This window comes from Augochlora pura, chromosome 1 (genome assembly GCF_028453695.1).
Source record: "Augochlora pura isolate Apur16 chromosome 1, APUR_v2.2.1, whole genome shotgun sequence".
In the NCBI taxonomy this organism is placed as follows: domain Eukaryota; kingdom Metazoa; phylum Arthropoda; class Insecta; order Hymenoptera; family Halictidae; genus Augochlora; species Augochlora pura.
Window position 1 is genome coordinate 13,675,365 of NC_135772.1, and position 18,399 is coordinate 13,693,763.

An 18,399-nucleotide genomic window follows, 5' to 3' on the forward strand; every position below is an offset into this window, starting at 1 on the left:
TATTTATTAGTCGTAGGACAGCGTGTAATATCGATCGATTCAATTAGCACGTCTCACGAAACGTTCTGAAGCGTTTATGGAACATTTTCTTTCATTTTTTCCATCGATCAGAATACATAATTAGTTAAGTTTGTTCCCTTGATAGTCTTCTTGTTTTTCTTTGCCAGGTTGAAAGCCTCGCGAATGACAGTCCTTCTTTTATAAAATTCTGGATGGTAAGTTCATTTATGTCACTAAATCATGGATGGTAAGTTCATTTATGTCACTATTAGTCACTAAATCTTTTAAAAACTTTTTTACTTTCCTCCTTTATCTTATGTTTTTGCTGTTGATACTAGACTTTGAACTATAGAACTAATTTTCAGTGAACTTTTTAAATCGCAATTGATTAAAAGTTACTTCACAACTTGGTAATTAGTATCCAGAGAAATGTACGAGGAAAGACATAACACTAAGGTAAGTACTAAAAAATTTCAAATATTTACATAAAGTGGGAATAAAGAATCGGCACTTGAGATAATAAGACAAGAAAAGTACTGCATGCAATGTCTGTACGGATCCTACATCTGTGGTTTCATAAATAAACTTTTTACCATTATATAATATTTACAATCCCTACTTTAGCAACATAATGTAATATCATGGCTGCTGACTATCATAAAACTTGGGAATTTCATAGTAGATGACGCTAACGATCTCTTTCCGTTTTACCGTTAGGTGCATAAATAAACTTGACGGCATTGTAATTAAATCTGTTAAACTTATTCATTATCTTAGAGCATATTCTCAGTTCATTATAAATACAAAAAAATAACCAATTACCTATTATCTTATTACTAAATGAAACGTTTAACCTAGGTTGACGCTTTTAGAATTGTTGAAGTGGAATAGACAAATTGTATTGATCGACGAAGTAATAATAGTAATTTAATTAATTTTACCGGAAATATTTGAATTCTCAATTACTTTATCAATAGTAACTTTGCTGTCGTAGATTTTGTGCATGACTCTACCAACTTCATTCCATGCTCGAATTCTGGTGAGTGACCTGAAGCTTTTAATACACGAAGTGCAGTATAAAATAGTTCGGCGAACTGTGCTCATGTTTGACGATATTGTGAAAACTTAGGTTAACGAACAAGTTTCTTCGAGACAGCGGTTCTTGAAAGTACGTCTGAAGATCAAGATAAAAGGAAGAAGCTGTTCTCAACGTGATTGGTATGCACTAGAACCCATTATATTAGAAGAAAAATTATTACTACGATCTTTTATATGTCAGTTCCCGTGACTCAATTGAACTTTTGATACATAAACGTCTGTTCAAAATATTGCTGAATGTAATCCATTACATTAAGTGGGTACTCTAGTGTGAACGTTTGAAAAATTTACTAGCTTAAGAATTTTCATGATTTTCTTTTAGATAAGCTGATCGGCCCGAATCATGGATGACATAAGACGACCTTTTTTTATACGTTACTGTATACGAAGACACGAAGGGCCGTGAATATTTATTTTTTCCTTCCCCCCCCCCCCCCTCCAAAAAAAAAAGAAAAATTAAATATGCTATTTGAAATATGTATAAATATACTTAAAATTTTTACTGTAAACGGTGCTATGGTTTTTCTCTAAAAAAGATTCTGAGAAAACATTAACCACCATATGTTTCACACTAGAATACCTCGTTCGACTTATACAATTCTAATTACTATTTGAAAATACGTATTAGTAATATTTAGAGTATCGATAGATACTCAATCGCTTCGTGTACTGCAATTCGTTTGATTACAATTCATTGTAACAAAGGAAAAATGAAACGGTTTCAACGTGAACGCAAATGTGGTACCTTCTAAATATCAAAGCATTCGAGAGGAGTTATTTAATTGAGATCGTACAACGGTGAATTCTCTGCGCAAGCATGCATCGGTTAACAGTTTTAACGCATGGTTGCTCCCTAAGTGTTTAGTTTTTAACCCGTTCAAAACGGCAGTGTCCATTTTGTGCTGCAACGATGCACAATTTAAGTTTCGCTCGGTAGATAAGCGTGTACAAACGTAATTCGAGTTGTTTCACCGTCGAACTCGATGAACACGAGTTTTCCTTTTGCTCTATCGCAACGAACATTTTCTCTCTGTTGCGTAACAAGCGTTCTGTTAATTCTTTTTATCCAATTTTAAACAACCGTTCGTTGCGGTAACATCGAGATCGTCGATTTCTTAAGCACGCACAAGGAGGCAAACTTTTCTCGCTATGGAAACGAGAAGAGAAAACACAGTTTTAAGATATGCAGGTAGTACTAATGTTTCGACGATGAATTTGGGCTTTGCGTTTTTGGCGCGCATCCCGAAAAACGGCATCTACGGTGAAATGTGTAAATATTATTTTCATCTGCATTTCTTCGAAAATGAATATTCAAAGTGAACACTTAACAAAACAGAGCTGAGGGCTCTACTTTTGCTGAATTCAATATGTATCTATGGATGATTCGCTCGTAGTGCAAAATTTAAATTCGCTAGTAACTCACAACCGAAATTTGAACAAAATTATTTATTTTGCAATGCGCATGGCGTAAGCTATTTTCCGAAAATTTCGATACGAGAAAGTACTTTTCAAACAGATTAAACAACACGTTTCAATTATTTTATTTCTATATTCTATTTCACAATTATTTTAATCATCATTTATTAGCAGTATAGTGGCAACGCATTGTGTCATATCGAACTATTTCGAAATATAAAAAGGCACTCTCGTTGATCTTTTTTATGTTGTGTCAAGTGTTATGATCTGGTATAACATTTGTTTTTCCTGTATCGCGAAAAATATGACATGATAAGCCTTATAGACATGTGGCATTGATAACTAGCTTGCAAAACGTTGTTCATTTATGCATGACGTGTATGCATTAACAATTGCACGATTATAACACGTACAATAACGTTAATCGAAATTACTAGCATACTTGTTTGATTTCAGCTGCAAAGAATTTTATATTCAGCGAAAATAATTACACATTCTTCTGTGTTCTATTCTGCACAGAGTTATTATCTAACCGAGAGTTCGCGAAAACCATTTTATATTATAATTTGAACTACATTTCAGGGACGATTTGGATAAATCGTTTTTATACAAAACAAAATTGACACGTTTCATTTTTTTCAACGTCACTCCTTAAAGTGTATTTTTTTTCTTAAACATGCTAGTTAATGGATAATTATAAACTAAGAATTACTTTTACATCTTTACCGATATCTGTATCTTGACGACTTTCGACCAAGATCTGCAAAACGGAGAATTTGATAGTTTTCGTTACAGGCTCTGGTAACAAAGTTGGGGAGACAACACTTTCAATTTCCATTGCAACAAATGACGACTTCTGAAAAAACTTTCTTATTGATCTCTAAAAACGTCTGGCCTAACGTCTTAGAAAGGAGCCACATCATTCGGTCCAATTAGGTAACCGTTATTCTGTCTTGAAAGGTGTTAACGTGCTTTCCGATGGCGACTGTAGACTCTAGAAGAGACATGTAAACAGAAGGTAAATAAACGATCATGTTTGACGCTAGTGGCCGCGGGAGGAGTGGTGGACGGCGAACCGTGCCGAAGAATGTCGAAGAGAAGCTCGGGCCTCGTTGAACTTGTTCGGGTGTTCTCGTCCGGTCGGGCGTCAACACGCAAAGCCGCCGTTTCGCGTCGGGTTTACCACACATCATCGGCCGGCCGGGATGATAAAAGCCCGTTGTTATTGCGGCTGATCAGTTGCTGTTCCGAACGTGGCGCGCAAGCAAGTGTGCCCCATCCGAAAGTATTCTCGTCCACGCTGGCGTTAAATCGACTATCCCTAAGGAGGTACTGTTGCAAAAAAGATCCTGAGAACGACGACACCATGGCGACCAAGCGAGATCCTGCCTCCGAGCAGCTGAACGACTACAAAAGGAACATGAAGGTAATTGCCTTTTTCATCGATCAACTATGCTTCCGTTTTAACTTTCCTCTGTCGACTTAACGCTTCCACTTTCTTTTCTTTTCTCCGGTTTCCGCCGCTGTTTGTCTTTTTGTGTACGCGACTCGGTCGGTAAAATAGCGCCACCAATTGAACGATCTACATAGATCCTCGCTTGCAGTTGTTTCAGCATAAGTGGGCGATATTTCTATTTGAAAAATCCGGCGAGATGTTCGACTTTCATGCTGTGTCGGTATTAACAGAGGAAATAGTCGTTTCTTTCCTAAATTATCTGGAAAAATTGTTTTACGTGGATATAGTTTTATTTAAATTGGTTATAATTAATTTTACTTCTAATCTTCTTGTCTGGATTTCTAACTATATTGTAGATAATTGCCCGATTTTTGACTTCTGTAGGCTACTTTTATACAGGGTGTTCAGCATTTTTTCGTATATACTTTGGAAGTGTAAATACTTTGTTGAGAGGTTATGATAGAACTAACGTACCGGTAGCGAATTAATTACAGAAATCAACATCGTTTGCTAAGAGATTATACCGAAGGGATAGAAACATATTTACGAAGTTATGTAGGGAAATATGCGGGACACACTGTATAAAAACTACACCGAAATTTAATTACAGTGCGACCTAGTTTTTTTAGCGCAGTTAGTATTAGCATATTAGCAAGAGCTATAAATATGAAATATTTGCATTCTGTACGTTGTTATAATCACAATTTCTATCTTTTCTATGTACATAAACTCTTTTATCGAGCAGTCCCGCCTGTAAGGTTAAAGTACATATAACAGTAATGTGCATAAATTATCGTGGCAATAGTGTTTATCGATATGTTGCCACGTTGCCATATTTCCACAAAATTCAACGTTTCTGGGTAGTTAATTCATAGCGAGGAACATCGTCGCAGTCGTTGGAACGACTGGACATTGTAATATTCCCCTACTATTATTTTTGCGCTGATCGTCACTCTCATTTCGATTGCAAATCAGAAGCAATTTAAAATTTCAAGGAGCATCATCTCCAGGTAGTTTGCCGTTGATTATAGGATGACGGTTCTCTGTATGATTGAAACGATCGTTTAGAATAATGATGACTAGGCATGAATTTTAAGCATTTATAATAAAAATTGTCAAACCAAAACAGTTTGACATTAAAAGAATTTGAAAATGCTATTATATTATTTTTATCTCATTAAAATTATTAAAGAATAAAATCAATGTCAAATCAGCAGTATAATGGTACCCGTAACGAAAGATAGATTCTGTGATTTTATTCGAAATAGCATCGCCTTGAGAGAGAATCTAGTTAAATTATTATCAATACGTTAAAAATAGAAAACTTCTTATGTAAGGCACTCCATGCATCTTTACATGTCGAACACAGCATTTCCTAACCGATGCAGTTCTCTATGGAATTCTTGATTCTTAAATTTGATTTCGTTACAGATAATCAATAATTGGTTCTCCATCTCATTCGAGATCCAATTTAGATCTTATAGTAATTGTTGCGTGACTGATTATTGATCGCGAATTTATTTTTCTCAATGATATCGCGTTTAGAACATACATGTTAATAATCGAATGCCAGGTTATTATCATCGTGTTGCATTCTAACAAATTTAGAAATAATGTTACATTATTTTGGATGTATTAAATTCTAGGAACTCGTAGTTTCAATCTATATTCGATCGCGTATTATCGTGAATTCGCAAACACGGGTGTACAAATCTTTGCTGTCACAGACACAAATAACATTTTGATGTAGCATTAGTATACTCTGACTGAATTTCCGATTCAGTCTTATTAATATTTATTAATCCTCTCTAATATTATTCACATGTATCACAAACAACATTGCAAAAATTCGTTAAATTATTGTCTGGTAAACTGATCAGTCGTAAGATTCAAAAGAATTTAAATCACAACTCGAGATCGGCAATCTAACAGTAAGCAGTTACATATTCACTATCATGCAGTTACGAAATACGAAATCGTTCGACGCTACTTCGATACTTCGTCTTTCAGCGGCGTATCTCAGATACAAACTCTCTGCGTTATTCTTATCAGTTTCCCCCGCGTTGCAATGCTGGCGTTATCACGGAGTAAACTTTACTTATCAGTTTCATCGAGTGTCGAAAACGCATCTCTTTGCGATGATTCGCACGATACACGGATAAGCGCAAAACAATCGACATGCTAAACACAGGTTAAATGCGCGTCGTATTTCCCCTACTTGCTGATTTTACTATTATTAGTAGTTCGTTTTACGTACATGCACATTGACTCTGAGTGGAATGGCGTGGTTTCTTGAAACAATCTATGTTTTCACCACATCTGGTGCGATAGCAGCAGCAAAAAGAAAGGAATACGATACTAAGAATACGACAAACATAGTAACAAGAAATTTAATGTTTTAAATTATCAAAATATAATATTTATTTTCATGATTTAATTTTAGATTACGAAAATAAACTATTTTATTTTACGTTCTGCCAAAGTCTTCATTATCGAAATAAAATATTTATTTCATACTTTAGCTGTTAGATTGTCAAAATAAAAGATTTTATTTGCTGAAAAATTGTCTTATGATAATATTTCAAATGTTTTCAATCTATAAATACTATCCAGCCCCGATTAGCACGATACCAAATAAACAAATGAGAAACAACATTACTTATTCGATAGCACGTAGAAGAGAACTGTTTACAAGTATAATTTATTATCTATCTTTTAGATTTAGTGTTCTTGCAACGAATTACGGTCAAGTACCATACCTCGATAAATCTACGTATATTTTAATCAGTGAGATATAAAGATTAACTATCAAAACAAGTATCAAAACAATAAGCATTTAAAAATTGAAATTGCTCTGAAAAATATGGTGTCATGTACAGGTAAAACATGAACAAAAATGGAAATAGGAGAACTATGATTTATTTCGTAATCTACTGTTCCATTTTCACAGTGATATTTGTGTGGTAATAAACAAAAGATCTACAATCAAAATCCAACGGGCTACTGAATAAAAGTTAAATCACTGTGACTTTTGATCACTCGAAAGGTTAATAAGATACAACTTTGTTTTCTTAAGATAACGGCTACAATCAATAATAAAATCGTTTCGATCTTTGCCTCTTTTATATCGTATCTGCATTGTTCGACACATTCTGTTAATAATCATTACTTGATTTTATGACACCTGTGCTCGAGGTATAGTAAAATAGTCCGCTTCGAGATTTTATAATAATATTTTTGCTCTTATTTAGTGTTCAGCTTTGAACACTAACAGTTTAACAGTATTAATTGAGCTACGAGTGACTGTAAAATGAATTATTACAATTGATTATGTTTAACATTGTTTTTGTAACCAAATGGACTGTATTTTAATGATAGCGAAATGTTCTTTGCAATTCATAAAGTGACTTTAGTATCATGAAATTACATAATATTGATGCTAAAATCTGATTTACAAACTGTACATTCATCAAAGATCAACTTAGAGCATGTAACGTATTCGTGAATAATATTCGTGAGTATAGTAAACTCTATCGAATTGTCCCTCAATTTGTAAACAAGGATGGAATACTTGAGAAGAGGGCATACAATTATTCGAGCCTCAGGGTTCGTTTTTATAGTCGACAAATCGATCAAACGAGCCGCAAGCTGCGAACCTGATGAGAAGTAATTTTCCTTAAGTTTTAATGTATAATGACAAATGTCTTCTCTATGATTTAACTAACTCGTTCAATTTTTTGGTTGCAGCAAATCCTATGTGAAATTAATTCTAGATTAATGAGGTCAGAGCGAATCGATTAATTGCAATAAAAAAATTGCAAATCTAGCGCCTACGATCTGGTATATCATTACGAAAGCACGGTGTGCTTAATAATGAAGTGATACACAAATATTTATAAATTATTATTATTTCATAATAATACTTTTGTTACGGAAATTCATATTCATAATCCTGGATTTTAAAAGCGAAACTGTATTTCATCTATTAATAATTTTAACAGCTCGAAAATGACGCGATAACTTTTTCAAAATCTTTATTAAATCTTTATCAATTTTGCATGTCACCTATTCATTTTTACCATAAACGCGTAAAATTCGTAGCCATTATTTACCTGTAGCTTTTTCCCAGGATGTTTATTGCCTGTGAAATTATGGCCGACCGGAAAAGTAATTTGGGTACGACGCAACAACGAACCTGGATTCTATTATAATACGAATTCCCACGTCATAAGTGCATCGAGAGTTGCGAAATCGAAAATATTCTTTCTGAACGAACACTATAATGCTTCGTATCGAAAGGACTCCTCATTCGAACTGGGGCTTCTAAGAATGTGTTAAACACGTATTATATATTATCGCGACCAATTAATTAAGCATTTTTCTACCAATGAATGAATTCCTTGTGTAACTTCAAGAACGAATTGTAGATTGCCAGAATTTAATCAGTTTTTTTTGTGAACTCGTCTTTCAATCGTTTCAATTTATAAGTTAGATTTTTCGAAGTTTACGTCACGTAAGCGACACATCTAATAATTGCAAAACTCGAAGAAACTTTATAAGTAATGAGTAAGAAAACTTTTATTGCTAAACGAATCGACTTGTTGAACGGGACTCGAGTACTCTCTATAGCAGCTTAAGAAAGTGTTTGCTGGATTACTTCCATATCATCCTCTAATCTCAAGCTAGGGCCGACACTTCGAAAAATTAGTTTATCTATGATGAAATTGGCGATTGCTGTGAAAATAGGATCGATTCATGAAATATTACCGTAATCATAACGGTGTTATGTTTGACGTTAGCGCTGATCGTTGTAAATATCTTTCACAATGCTACTCGCAACAGGAATTTCTGTCGTCAGAACAGATCTTATCGTCGATAACACCTTGCATAATGCTTCAGCATTTTACATAGCTCTTATCGGTATTTTCCGCGCGATGACAATACACCATAAAAAATCGTCGCTCGTTGCCCGTGTCGCAACAACTCATTTTTAAAGTGCACCGTCGCTAAGCTCGTTATACCATTTAGATGGCCAATGCGAGCCGTGCCAATAGGGGAAAGCTAGTTTCTCGTCGCTGCATTTAGAAACAAAAGCGAAAGAAGAAGCATTCGAATAAAATCTACGCGTCAAGCTGTGCGAATTTCTTCCTCCAGCAGTGAAAGGTATAGGACACGGTCATTGAGAAGTGAAAACTTTAAAAAAATTGTTTGCGTAGGTTGCGCCGACGAGCTGCAAATCTACTCGTTACTAGACACGTTTACGTACCACCTCACACCTGCACACCGTCACGCTTGCAGTTGCATTATTAGGCTTCTTTAATTTATGCATTTGTAACTATTTATAACAGTCATCTAATTTATTGCTGCCGACTGTCGATGTTTGCACAAGGTAAAAACTTTCCGCGATAATTTCACGAAGCAGAAGCGCGATAAAAATTTATTGAAATTTAATTTTGATAATACATAATTCATATCTGGGAGCACTTGTTGCTGTATTTTAACATTATGTTAACGAGCACTTACCCAATTCCAAATCGCGTGTAAAATAGTTTTTATTTTCTGCGAGAATGGCGTAATATAACATCATTTTTCATTCATGCATGTCTGCAGCATAAAAATATTTATCGCGAAAAATTTGTAGATTTAAGATCACAAGTACCTAAAATTTTGAATGTCAACAAATTAGGAAGATAGAAAATGTAAATGTTCGATTTGAATTTCTGTTTATAAGATGCAATTCTCATGCATTTTCTCAATGCCATTTATTTTTCTTTCAACAATTGTAACAGGTAGACAATAATGTAACAACGTCCTTAAATTCTTCTGATGGCCTTTTAGTTTTGGATTTGACGTATTCGTTTCTGTCCTAATTGAATCAAACGGACAGTCTCATCGTTTGTATCCACCAAGGTCGAATAATTCGAACGTGAAATAATTGACGCTGAGAGCGCGCGCAATCCGCCGCGGAATCGCAGAAATTGCGCGATAGTCCGCGATGCACGAATAGAAAATCGACGGATAGGTGTCCCGCGATGTAGGCAGATGCACGACAATGATTGTCATGCCGAGGCCTCGAAATGTGTTGTGGTTGCGATAAAAAAAGCATCTCATTATGTAGAAAAAGAAATAAACTAAACGACAGCGTCCACGCGATAATTTCACAACTAGATTTGCCGTAGATAGTCCGATGAATGTCGGCTGCCGTAGAATCGATTGTGATTAATGGAGTAGTACGAATCGATTTCCATGAAAAATGCGTCCTAGTATACAATTCCTAGATATAATATAATTATATAAGTCCCTTAACTCTGTTAACGCGTTAATCGCGGAGTTAATTTGTTACATTCCATTTACGTCACATGTCAAAATGTACTAGGCGTGCGTATTAATTCGCAACTTTCGAATTGAATCAATCGTAGCTTTGATTCGAACAAAACTTTTGTTTTCGCCACTTTTCTTTCCCGTTGCATCAACATTAGAATAACGGAGTCCCCGATCCTGCAATTAATTCGTCAACAACGCTTATGATTTTTTGACGATTTAATATAATTTGGATATTTATAAATAAACATTTATCTTAGAGAAAAATATATGTACACCTAATAATAGAGAACTAACAACAGAAATTGTTTCAAGGAAACCGTTACTTTCTGAAAGCCCCAATTCTTATGTATAACTGTTCAACAAAATTCATTGAAAAATGTAAAAGTAATAGCTTCTAATATTATATAAATTGTGCAAAAGATGTAATTATATTTCTTAATGGATGGAAACATTTTGAACAAAAATTGGGTATTCTCGAATGATATATAATTTGATTTTAGTATTCTAGATACCGCAGTTATTTAATATATTTCCATATCATTGAAACTAAAAATTTCAGTCAACCATCGAAAGTTGAGGGCATAGATGAACTCGTTGAAGAGGTCCGTTGACCGATCGCTAAAAAGGAAAGGTCAATAAGACCGACAGATTGTTTAAATATTCATGGATCTGATTCCTGTAGTCGTGTATTTATATTAGGTGGTGATAAATATTTATTTTTCAACAATTGAATTCACTATTCAACTTTTAATTTTATCCAACAGTAGTGTATCGCATGCTTCCCGTCACATGTATGTTTCTGGATACGTTCTCAATAATTTTGGTATATCCCTATTAATTCATTTCGATCCAAACATTCACTCGAAAGTTCAATGTCCTGTGTAATGTGAATGAATACGATCGATACGAATGGATTAAAATTCACAAATCGATTGCGAGAATCGTTACTATAATATTTCACGCAACCTGCATTATTTGCGCAAGCATTGTGCAATACAAAATGCTAGGAAGATATTACGCACCGACTGCCGTTCACAATACTTCACGGTTTCCGTGGGACTGAATATTTTCCATTGAAGTAGTTAGGTGCGTAATTGTTTGCTCGCCGACGACTCATTAATTTCTCATTATGTACAAGTGATCTCTAAATAGTTCTGTTCTCAATTCTCCTCCATCGAAGGTGAAGTGAAGGAACGTATGCAAATTCGAATTATAGCGCATTTGTGTCTGGACACATCTATTTAAATAGTAGTCTTTGATTTTCAGAAATAATGAAGCATGCGCGAAAGCTAAGTTTGTATAAACGTTAATGCACGATCTATTTCTTGCGCAGTATCAGTCTCTTGAATCTTCTCGATTTCAATGAATCTTCGGTAAATATAAATATCACTTCTTTCCCACTGTATGAAACGTTTACATTACTCCATATTTATTAATATTTGACTTTCTTGATTGTATATTGATAACGATGAAGCATCGCTGTTCAACATAAGCGTGTGAACGACGGGAACATCAAATGTTTAACAAAAAGTTGCGGCGTGTATACAGGAACAAAAATGAATCATAGATTATTATTAATGTAATTGTGAATCGGACTTGGTATAAAACAGCTAAGGGTTGAACTTGTCTTATCCTTATTTCAACGATCTTCTGTTTTTCGCAGGGAGAATGTCCAACGGTGCTATTAACCGGGAATGGGGCGCCCATTGCCGAAAAGAAGGCCAGTTTAACAGTGGGCCCACGCGGGCCTCTGCTTATCCAAGATTTCGTTTATCTTGACGAAATGTCGCACTTCGATAGAGAAAGGATTCCGGAGCGCGTGGTGCACGCGAAAGGAGCAGGTGGGTTTAACTTGTCATACTCCCGTCGTAAAGTTCGATGTTTATCGTGTCCTGATACGGAAAAAGTTTCTACGGTATCAAACATTTACATTTGAAAACTCGCGTGTATGTCCGACTATACAATTTTATATATCGAACACTATTGACGCACTACGCGGATAAAACTATTCATTCGAAATAGCTATAGCAATAGAGCTAGTAACAGTAAAATTAAATTACTACCTTATAAAACAGTAAGCAAACAGACTCAAAGCAATTTAAGAAAGTTGTATTCAATTTAATTATTTAAGATTCAAGAAATGCACACACTACATTTAGAAATTGTGGAAATCGAAATGGTTAATTTACCTTAAATAAAATATATGTTCAGAACATTTCCTATACACATTTTGGTACAAAATGTTACATTGTCGGTTCTTTTCTTGATTGCAGGTGCTTTTGGGTATTTCGAAGTTACCCATGATATTACGAAGTATACTAAGGCTAAGGTGTTTTCCCGTATTGGGAAACGTACCCCCATCGCCGTGCGATTCTCCACTGTTGGTGGCGAATCTGGCTCGGCAGACACTGTCAGGTAACGATAACCAAACTTTGCCGAACCGTACATCATGTATTTTTGTATGAAAGAGGCAGAGTTCGATAGCATCGATAAGGTGATAAACAGAAATAATCAATGAGAGATCTTTTATTATGTAAAAGTTTACATTTGTATATGAAGAAACGAATCCATATACACATACAAATATGGATGTTCAAGCAATGACCAAAGTTTACACACAAAATTGATAAATGTACGTAAATGTATTAAAAATGTCTGATATACAGGATGTCCCAAAATGATGCCACTTCTAGCAAATAAGAGGTTCTTGAGGTCAATTGAAGTAACCTTTTTCTTAGTACAAGTGCAATCTGCGGCCTTGATTATGAATTATTAACGAGAAACACCAACGAGAAACGAGCTCGACTGATGCTAGACGACTGAATCAATGAACGATCGAAGCCCAGTTCGGCTCATTGGTTGGCCGCTTCGCGGCAGCCGAGCTCTTTTTTAATTGGTCAGTATATTTCGTCAATAAGTCGCTAATGAAAAAGTTAGTTCAAATGATCTCGAGAAACTTTTCGGAAGTAACATAATTTTGGGGTACCCGGTATATTCAGAATAACGTAATAATAGAGCAACGTGCGCTCCATTATTTTCAAGTAAATTAACGATGATTTCCATCATTTAATCACTTAAAACTTGAGTGGGAAGGTTATTCAGTACCGTTTCAATGAGTAAATTCGAAAGTTCCTAAAGTTATTGCAGAGTCTGTAAAAAGTTATCACTGCAAGTGAATAGAACCGAGATTTTGTGACAAAAACTGCAGCTCTTTGCGATCCGGCTCATTACACGAAAAGTCGCGGAGATGTCAACATCGATGCTCTATCGCTTCGAATTAGCTGATTTATTCGCTTGGAAATACGCGAAAAACCAACGGCAACGTGACCAACCATGTCGGTTTTTTTTAATAGAAAAGTTTCTTTTCCGAAACAATGATTTCTGATGAATCACTGGATTGCGAGATTTTTATCCTGAACCGTGTTTCAACGGATGACTCAATTCGTTATTTACGCCAGTTTGTAATTAGATCTTGCGACATTGGCAAATATTGCTCGTCACGAACCATGAGGATTTCAACGATTCTTCTACCTATTTGAGTGATACTTTTCACCGCCTGTTTGTACCAACGTAAACAATGAACTCCGTTTTAATGCTTCGAGTGTTCCGTCTATCCTACAAGACTGTACTTTATCGAACTTTGGAAAATTTTATAAAATCGCTATAGTAAATCGTTTTTTCTACCTGTTAGCGAACAAGTTTTTTTCTACTTTATATGTCTTTTATGGACGATAGTATATTACGCGATATTGTTCGCATAAATATTGTTCGCGTATTTGACCCAAAAGTAAATCATTGCCATCAATTATAATATTATTATTATTAGTATCTAAGAATTGATATTGTATTTTGATAAGTAGAATACATTTTTTAGTAATTATTCCTTGATTTATTTAGTTTCTTTATAAATACATCATTATTTGACCAGCAACTTAATTGTCTACCGCTACTTTTAGAGATCCGCGCGGTTTTGCAGTGAAGTTTTACACCGAGGAGGGCATCTGGGACTTGGTCGGCAATAACACACCTATCTTCTTTATCAAGGACCCATTATTCTTCCCTAGCTTTATCCACACCCAGAAGAGAAACCCGGCTACTCACTTGAAGGTAATTTCCAATTATCCCTTACATTTCAGTTTTCTAAATCTGCCAGTATAATATTCTACCTTTGATTTTGAAGACAACTACTAGATTGAATCATGCGCAGGATTCGTTATTCTCAATTACGTATAGTTGCCTAGTTTCTTAATCGAATATGTTTTGCATTCTCAGCGTTTTACACAAAAAATGCCAGTGGACATGATTAATTGATTATTACGACACCACTCTAATAGCTATAGTGAATTAATTTACATAACACATACATAATTATTGCGCTGTCGCAGTATAGCTGATTAGATAACAACTTCATTAATCACTTAAACATCTCCCATTATTCTATATTTAATAGTTATAAAAATATGCTATCTGTTTGGTACTTTTCACCATAACATTTTCAGTTGAGAAGAGTATGTTATTTTATCTAGCGAATCATAATCAGTTAACTACTTGAAAGGAACGTGATTATTGCATATGTTTTCAGAAAAATTATTCGCCCCTTTTTAGACAAATGCTTTGTTAAATTGAACTGTATCAAGCCTAATAATTAATTATATTAATTTATACTTCAAGCGTTGATTGGTTTTCCACTTTCTAAATGACAAACTATTCTTTTTGTGTATAGGACGCGGACATGTTCTGGGACTTCATCTCCCTGAGACCAGAGACGACGCACCAAGTCATGATCCTGTTTTCCGATCGTGGTATACCCGATGGCCATCGTCACATGAACGGCTATGGATCCCACACATTCAAGCTAATAAACGCTGAAAACGAGATGGTCTACTGCAAATTCCACTACAAGGTGCATCGTCTACTTTATGCTAATTGAAATGATAACAAGAAAGAAAGATTCTTTATTTCGCTTCTATTTCTTGCTAACGGTGCAGACAATTTCTATTTTTCCTGGCAAGTCATTGACATTTTAGTTACTGGAGGCCTATTAAGAGGCTTTCCAATGACAAATCTATGTGTTTAAAGAAGCTCGATAATTTAAATACAAATTAATTCCGCGTACATCCCTTATTCAAAGAGGAAAAATACAAACATTCTATAATAATTCCGACCGCGAAGAGTTAAAAGAAAATTAGATATCATTGAACTTGTTACATTATATTAATCTAAATAATTTGATGGATTATGGAAGAGAATAGCGTAGCAAACATTCTTTTTTTTTAATTTTGAAGAGTGGTCTTCGATTTTGATATGACTAGAAAACGACCCTTAGATAAATTCTGGAGCATGTCATAGTGTGGACTAGGGGTTTTTTTTTTGGAGAATAAAAACTTTCGAGTAATTTGTAAGAGACATGATGGATAACGAAGTTAGTAGATGCAACTTGTACGAATAATAAAACTTCATCGTTTCAAGTGCATCTATCTAATCCATTATCCTGTATTCTGAAAATAATTATAATTATTGAATGATAATAATTATATTTATTACAGACTGATCAAGGTATCAGAAACCTTTTGGCAGAGAAAGCGGCGCAACTGAGTGCTTCCGACCCCGATTACTCTATAAGAGATCTTTACAACGCGATCGCCAGTAACCGATATCCGAGCTGGACGTTCTCCATTCAAGTTATGACTGCCAGCCAGGCAAAGGCCTTTAAGTGGAACCCGTTCGACTTGACCAAGGTAATGATCCACGGATGACAAGGGATCAACCAGATCGCCCGTAAAACCGGATCAATTGGATACTAATGAAAACAGTTGCATTTAAATTTCACGCACTTGCTATATGCAATAGTTTCAATGAAATGAAAACAAGGCATTCACCCGAGGCGGATTTATTCAGATATCGTGAAAACTATGTTTATCAATGTATAGCCTATGGGCAGAACTGGATACATTACAAAGAAAAAAAGAAAAAGAACTCGAAATAGTAATTCAATAATTATATTCAATCATATCCATTGCAATCTGATATCACAATTGATATTTTCAAAACTATCCAAATGTATTTTTTCAGCCAAGTAGTTTCATCTGTTTAAACTCAATATGCTGTTCTATAAGAATTGAAGAATAAGTCAATCACATTTTGTATTTGCATTTTAACTAAAAGCGCTATTTTATATTTGAATAGAATGACACCAGAGTAGAATAATATAAAAATTCTTGGTTTCAAATTGAATAGGTATGGCCGCACAAGGAATACCCACTCATCCCCGTCGGTAAGCTAGTGCTGGATCGAAATCCTGAGAATTACTTTGCTGACGTTGAGCAATTGGCTTTTGATCCGGCTCACATGGTACCCGGCATTGAACCAAGCCCTGACAAAATGCTGCAAGGCCGTCTGTTCGCCTACGGAGACACTCACAGGCATCGTCTTGGACCCAATCATCTCCAGTTGCCGGTCAACTGTCCATACAAAGTAATTTCTTAACTTTTGCCATAAGTGGACTATGCATCTTGATGCGAAGTAATAGAAGTGTGTTCTAAGGATGTATATCCTGACGTCATTTTTTCGTAAATGGACAGGACAAGGATTTATGAAAAACTTCAACTTTTTAATAGTCAATCGTGTATGAACTTTCATAAAAAGAACGAAAGAATTTGCAATGTTTCTTCAGTTATGTTTGTTTAGTTGATTACAATTCATACATCGCGCTCATTTTGTATTTCTCGTTCATGTGATGTAAAATTGTCGTACTTACAGATTCAAATTTCGATGATTATAATATATAAATTCAATTTCTTGTCCCCAAAAAATGTCTACTGCCCTCAATGTTGATTTCGAAAGGAATAATTGAATTTGTCATTTTTTTAGGCAATTTCGGCGATGAACTACCAACGTGACGGTCTGATGCCGCTGTATAACCAAGGCGGTGCACCAAATTACTATCCGAACAGCTTCAATGGACCAAAAGAGTGTCCGGCAGTCCGTTCGCCACGATTCTATGTAAGCGGAGACGTAGATCGTTACGAGCCTGAGAACGAGGACGATTTTGGTCAGGCGACCACTTTCTGGAGAGAAGTTCTCGACTCTGACGCCAAGACCAGACTAGTGAACAACATGGTGAGCAGCCTCCGCAACGCGTCCACCTTCATCGCGGAGAGAGCAGTGAAGAACTTCTCCGAGGTGGACGTTGATCTCGGTAGAAGACTAACCGAGGGTCTTCGCAAGTCCGGGATGAGGCTCAGCGTTTTCGGCAAGACGGCCAGCTTGTAAACAGTTACATTATCCCACTCTTCTTTTGTACCCCATCGTCGTTAGATCTCCACCTCTGTAATTATCGCTGTTTAATTTAACGGATTGCTCGTATACACTATGTATTTTGTTAATATTTTACACAAATAAATAAAATCATTATTTTCGTTAGTGGTAATTGTTATTCATAGAGTGTAGCTGCTTTACACAATTTTAATCAAATTCGGACTTCATTTGATTTTATTTGGTCCTTAAATAACCTACCTTGTTTCCAATTATGCGGTTCTTCGAATTGTACAAGTTTATCAACAATGGAAGGATAGCAGGATTAAGAATAACATTTAGTTCTTATTTTTTAGAAAAATTAAAGGCTATAGAAGAATGTCTATTCTAGTTTTCATCGAATATGAAATATTAGAGGGACTAGAAAATAATGTCATTTTTCTACATTAAATTCAAACACATAAATTTTCAACAAGTTTATATTTTCAATTAATTATGTAATCACCCATGATATCTACAACCTTTACCCATCTATTTTGAAAATTTTCAATCCTAGATCAGTAAAAATCGATTGATTTTTGCGCAAAATACCTGGAGATGGCATTTTGGACATCGTCCATATTTTCAAGTTTTTTACCACATAGAAAACATTGTAGCGAACGGAATAAATGGAAATCTAATAACATAATATCGGGTGAGTATGGTAGGTGAGGCAATACCTTCCACTCTAATTCATTAATTTTTTCCACGGTTCGTCTTGCGCAGTGCGGTCTCGCATTATCGCGTTGCAGAAAACGATTTTTCTGTTGACAATTTCTGACCACTTTTCAATTAGAGATTGATTTACTTGT

The 18,399-nt window shown here is 35.2% G+C and overlaps 1 protein-coding gene and 1 long non-coding RNA gene across 2 annotated transcripts; both read left to right on the plus strand.

Moving 5' to 3' along the window:
* The first annotated feature begins 364 nt into the window (after positions 1 to 364).
* On the plus strand, positions 365 to 3,601 carry LOC144469714 (uncharacterized). The gene is made up of 4 exons (XR_013494043.1): positions 365 to 456; positions 995 to 1,039; positions 1,130 to 1,218; positions 3,310 to 3,601. It is a non-coding gene; the product is annotated as an uncharacterized LOC144469714 (long non-coding RNA).
* Cat (catalase) lies at positions 3,587 to 17,716 on the plus strand. Its single transcript, XM_078179934.1, has 8 exons — positions 3,587 to 3,940; positions 11,958 to 12,135; positions 12,568 to 12,709; positions 14,251 to 14,401; positions 15,018 to 15,197; positions 15,841 to 16,032; positions 16,532 to 16,768; positions 17,165 to 17,716. Exons 1-8 carry the CDS (start codon positions 3,602 to 3,604, stop codon positions 17,564 to 17,566), a joined length of 1,821 nt encoding a protein of 606 aa, XP_078036060.1. The 5' UTR covers positions 3,587 to 3,601; the 3' UTR covers positions 17,567 to 17,716.
* The last annotated feature ends 683 nt before the right edge of the window (positions 17,717 to 18,399 follow it).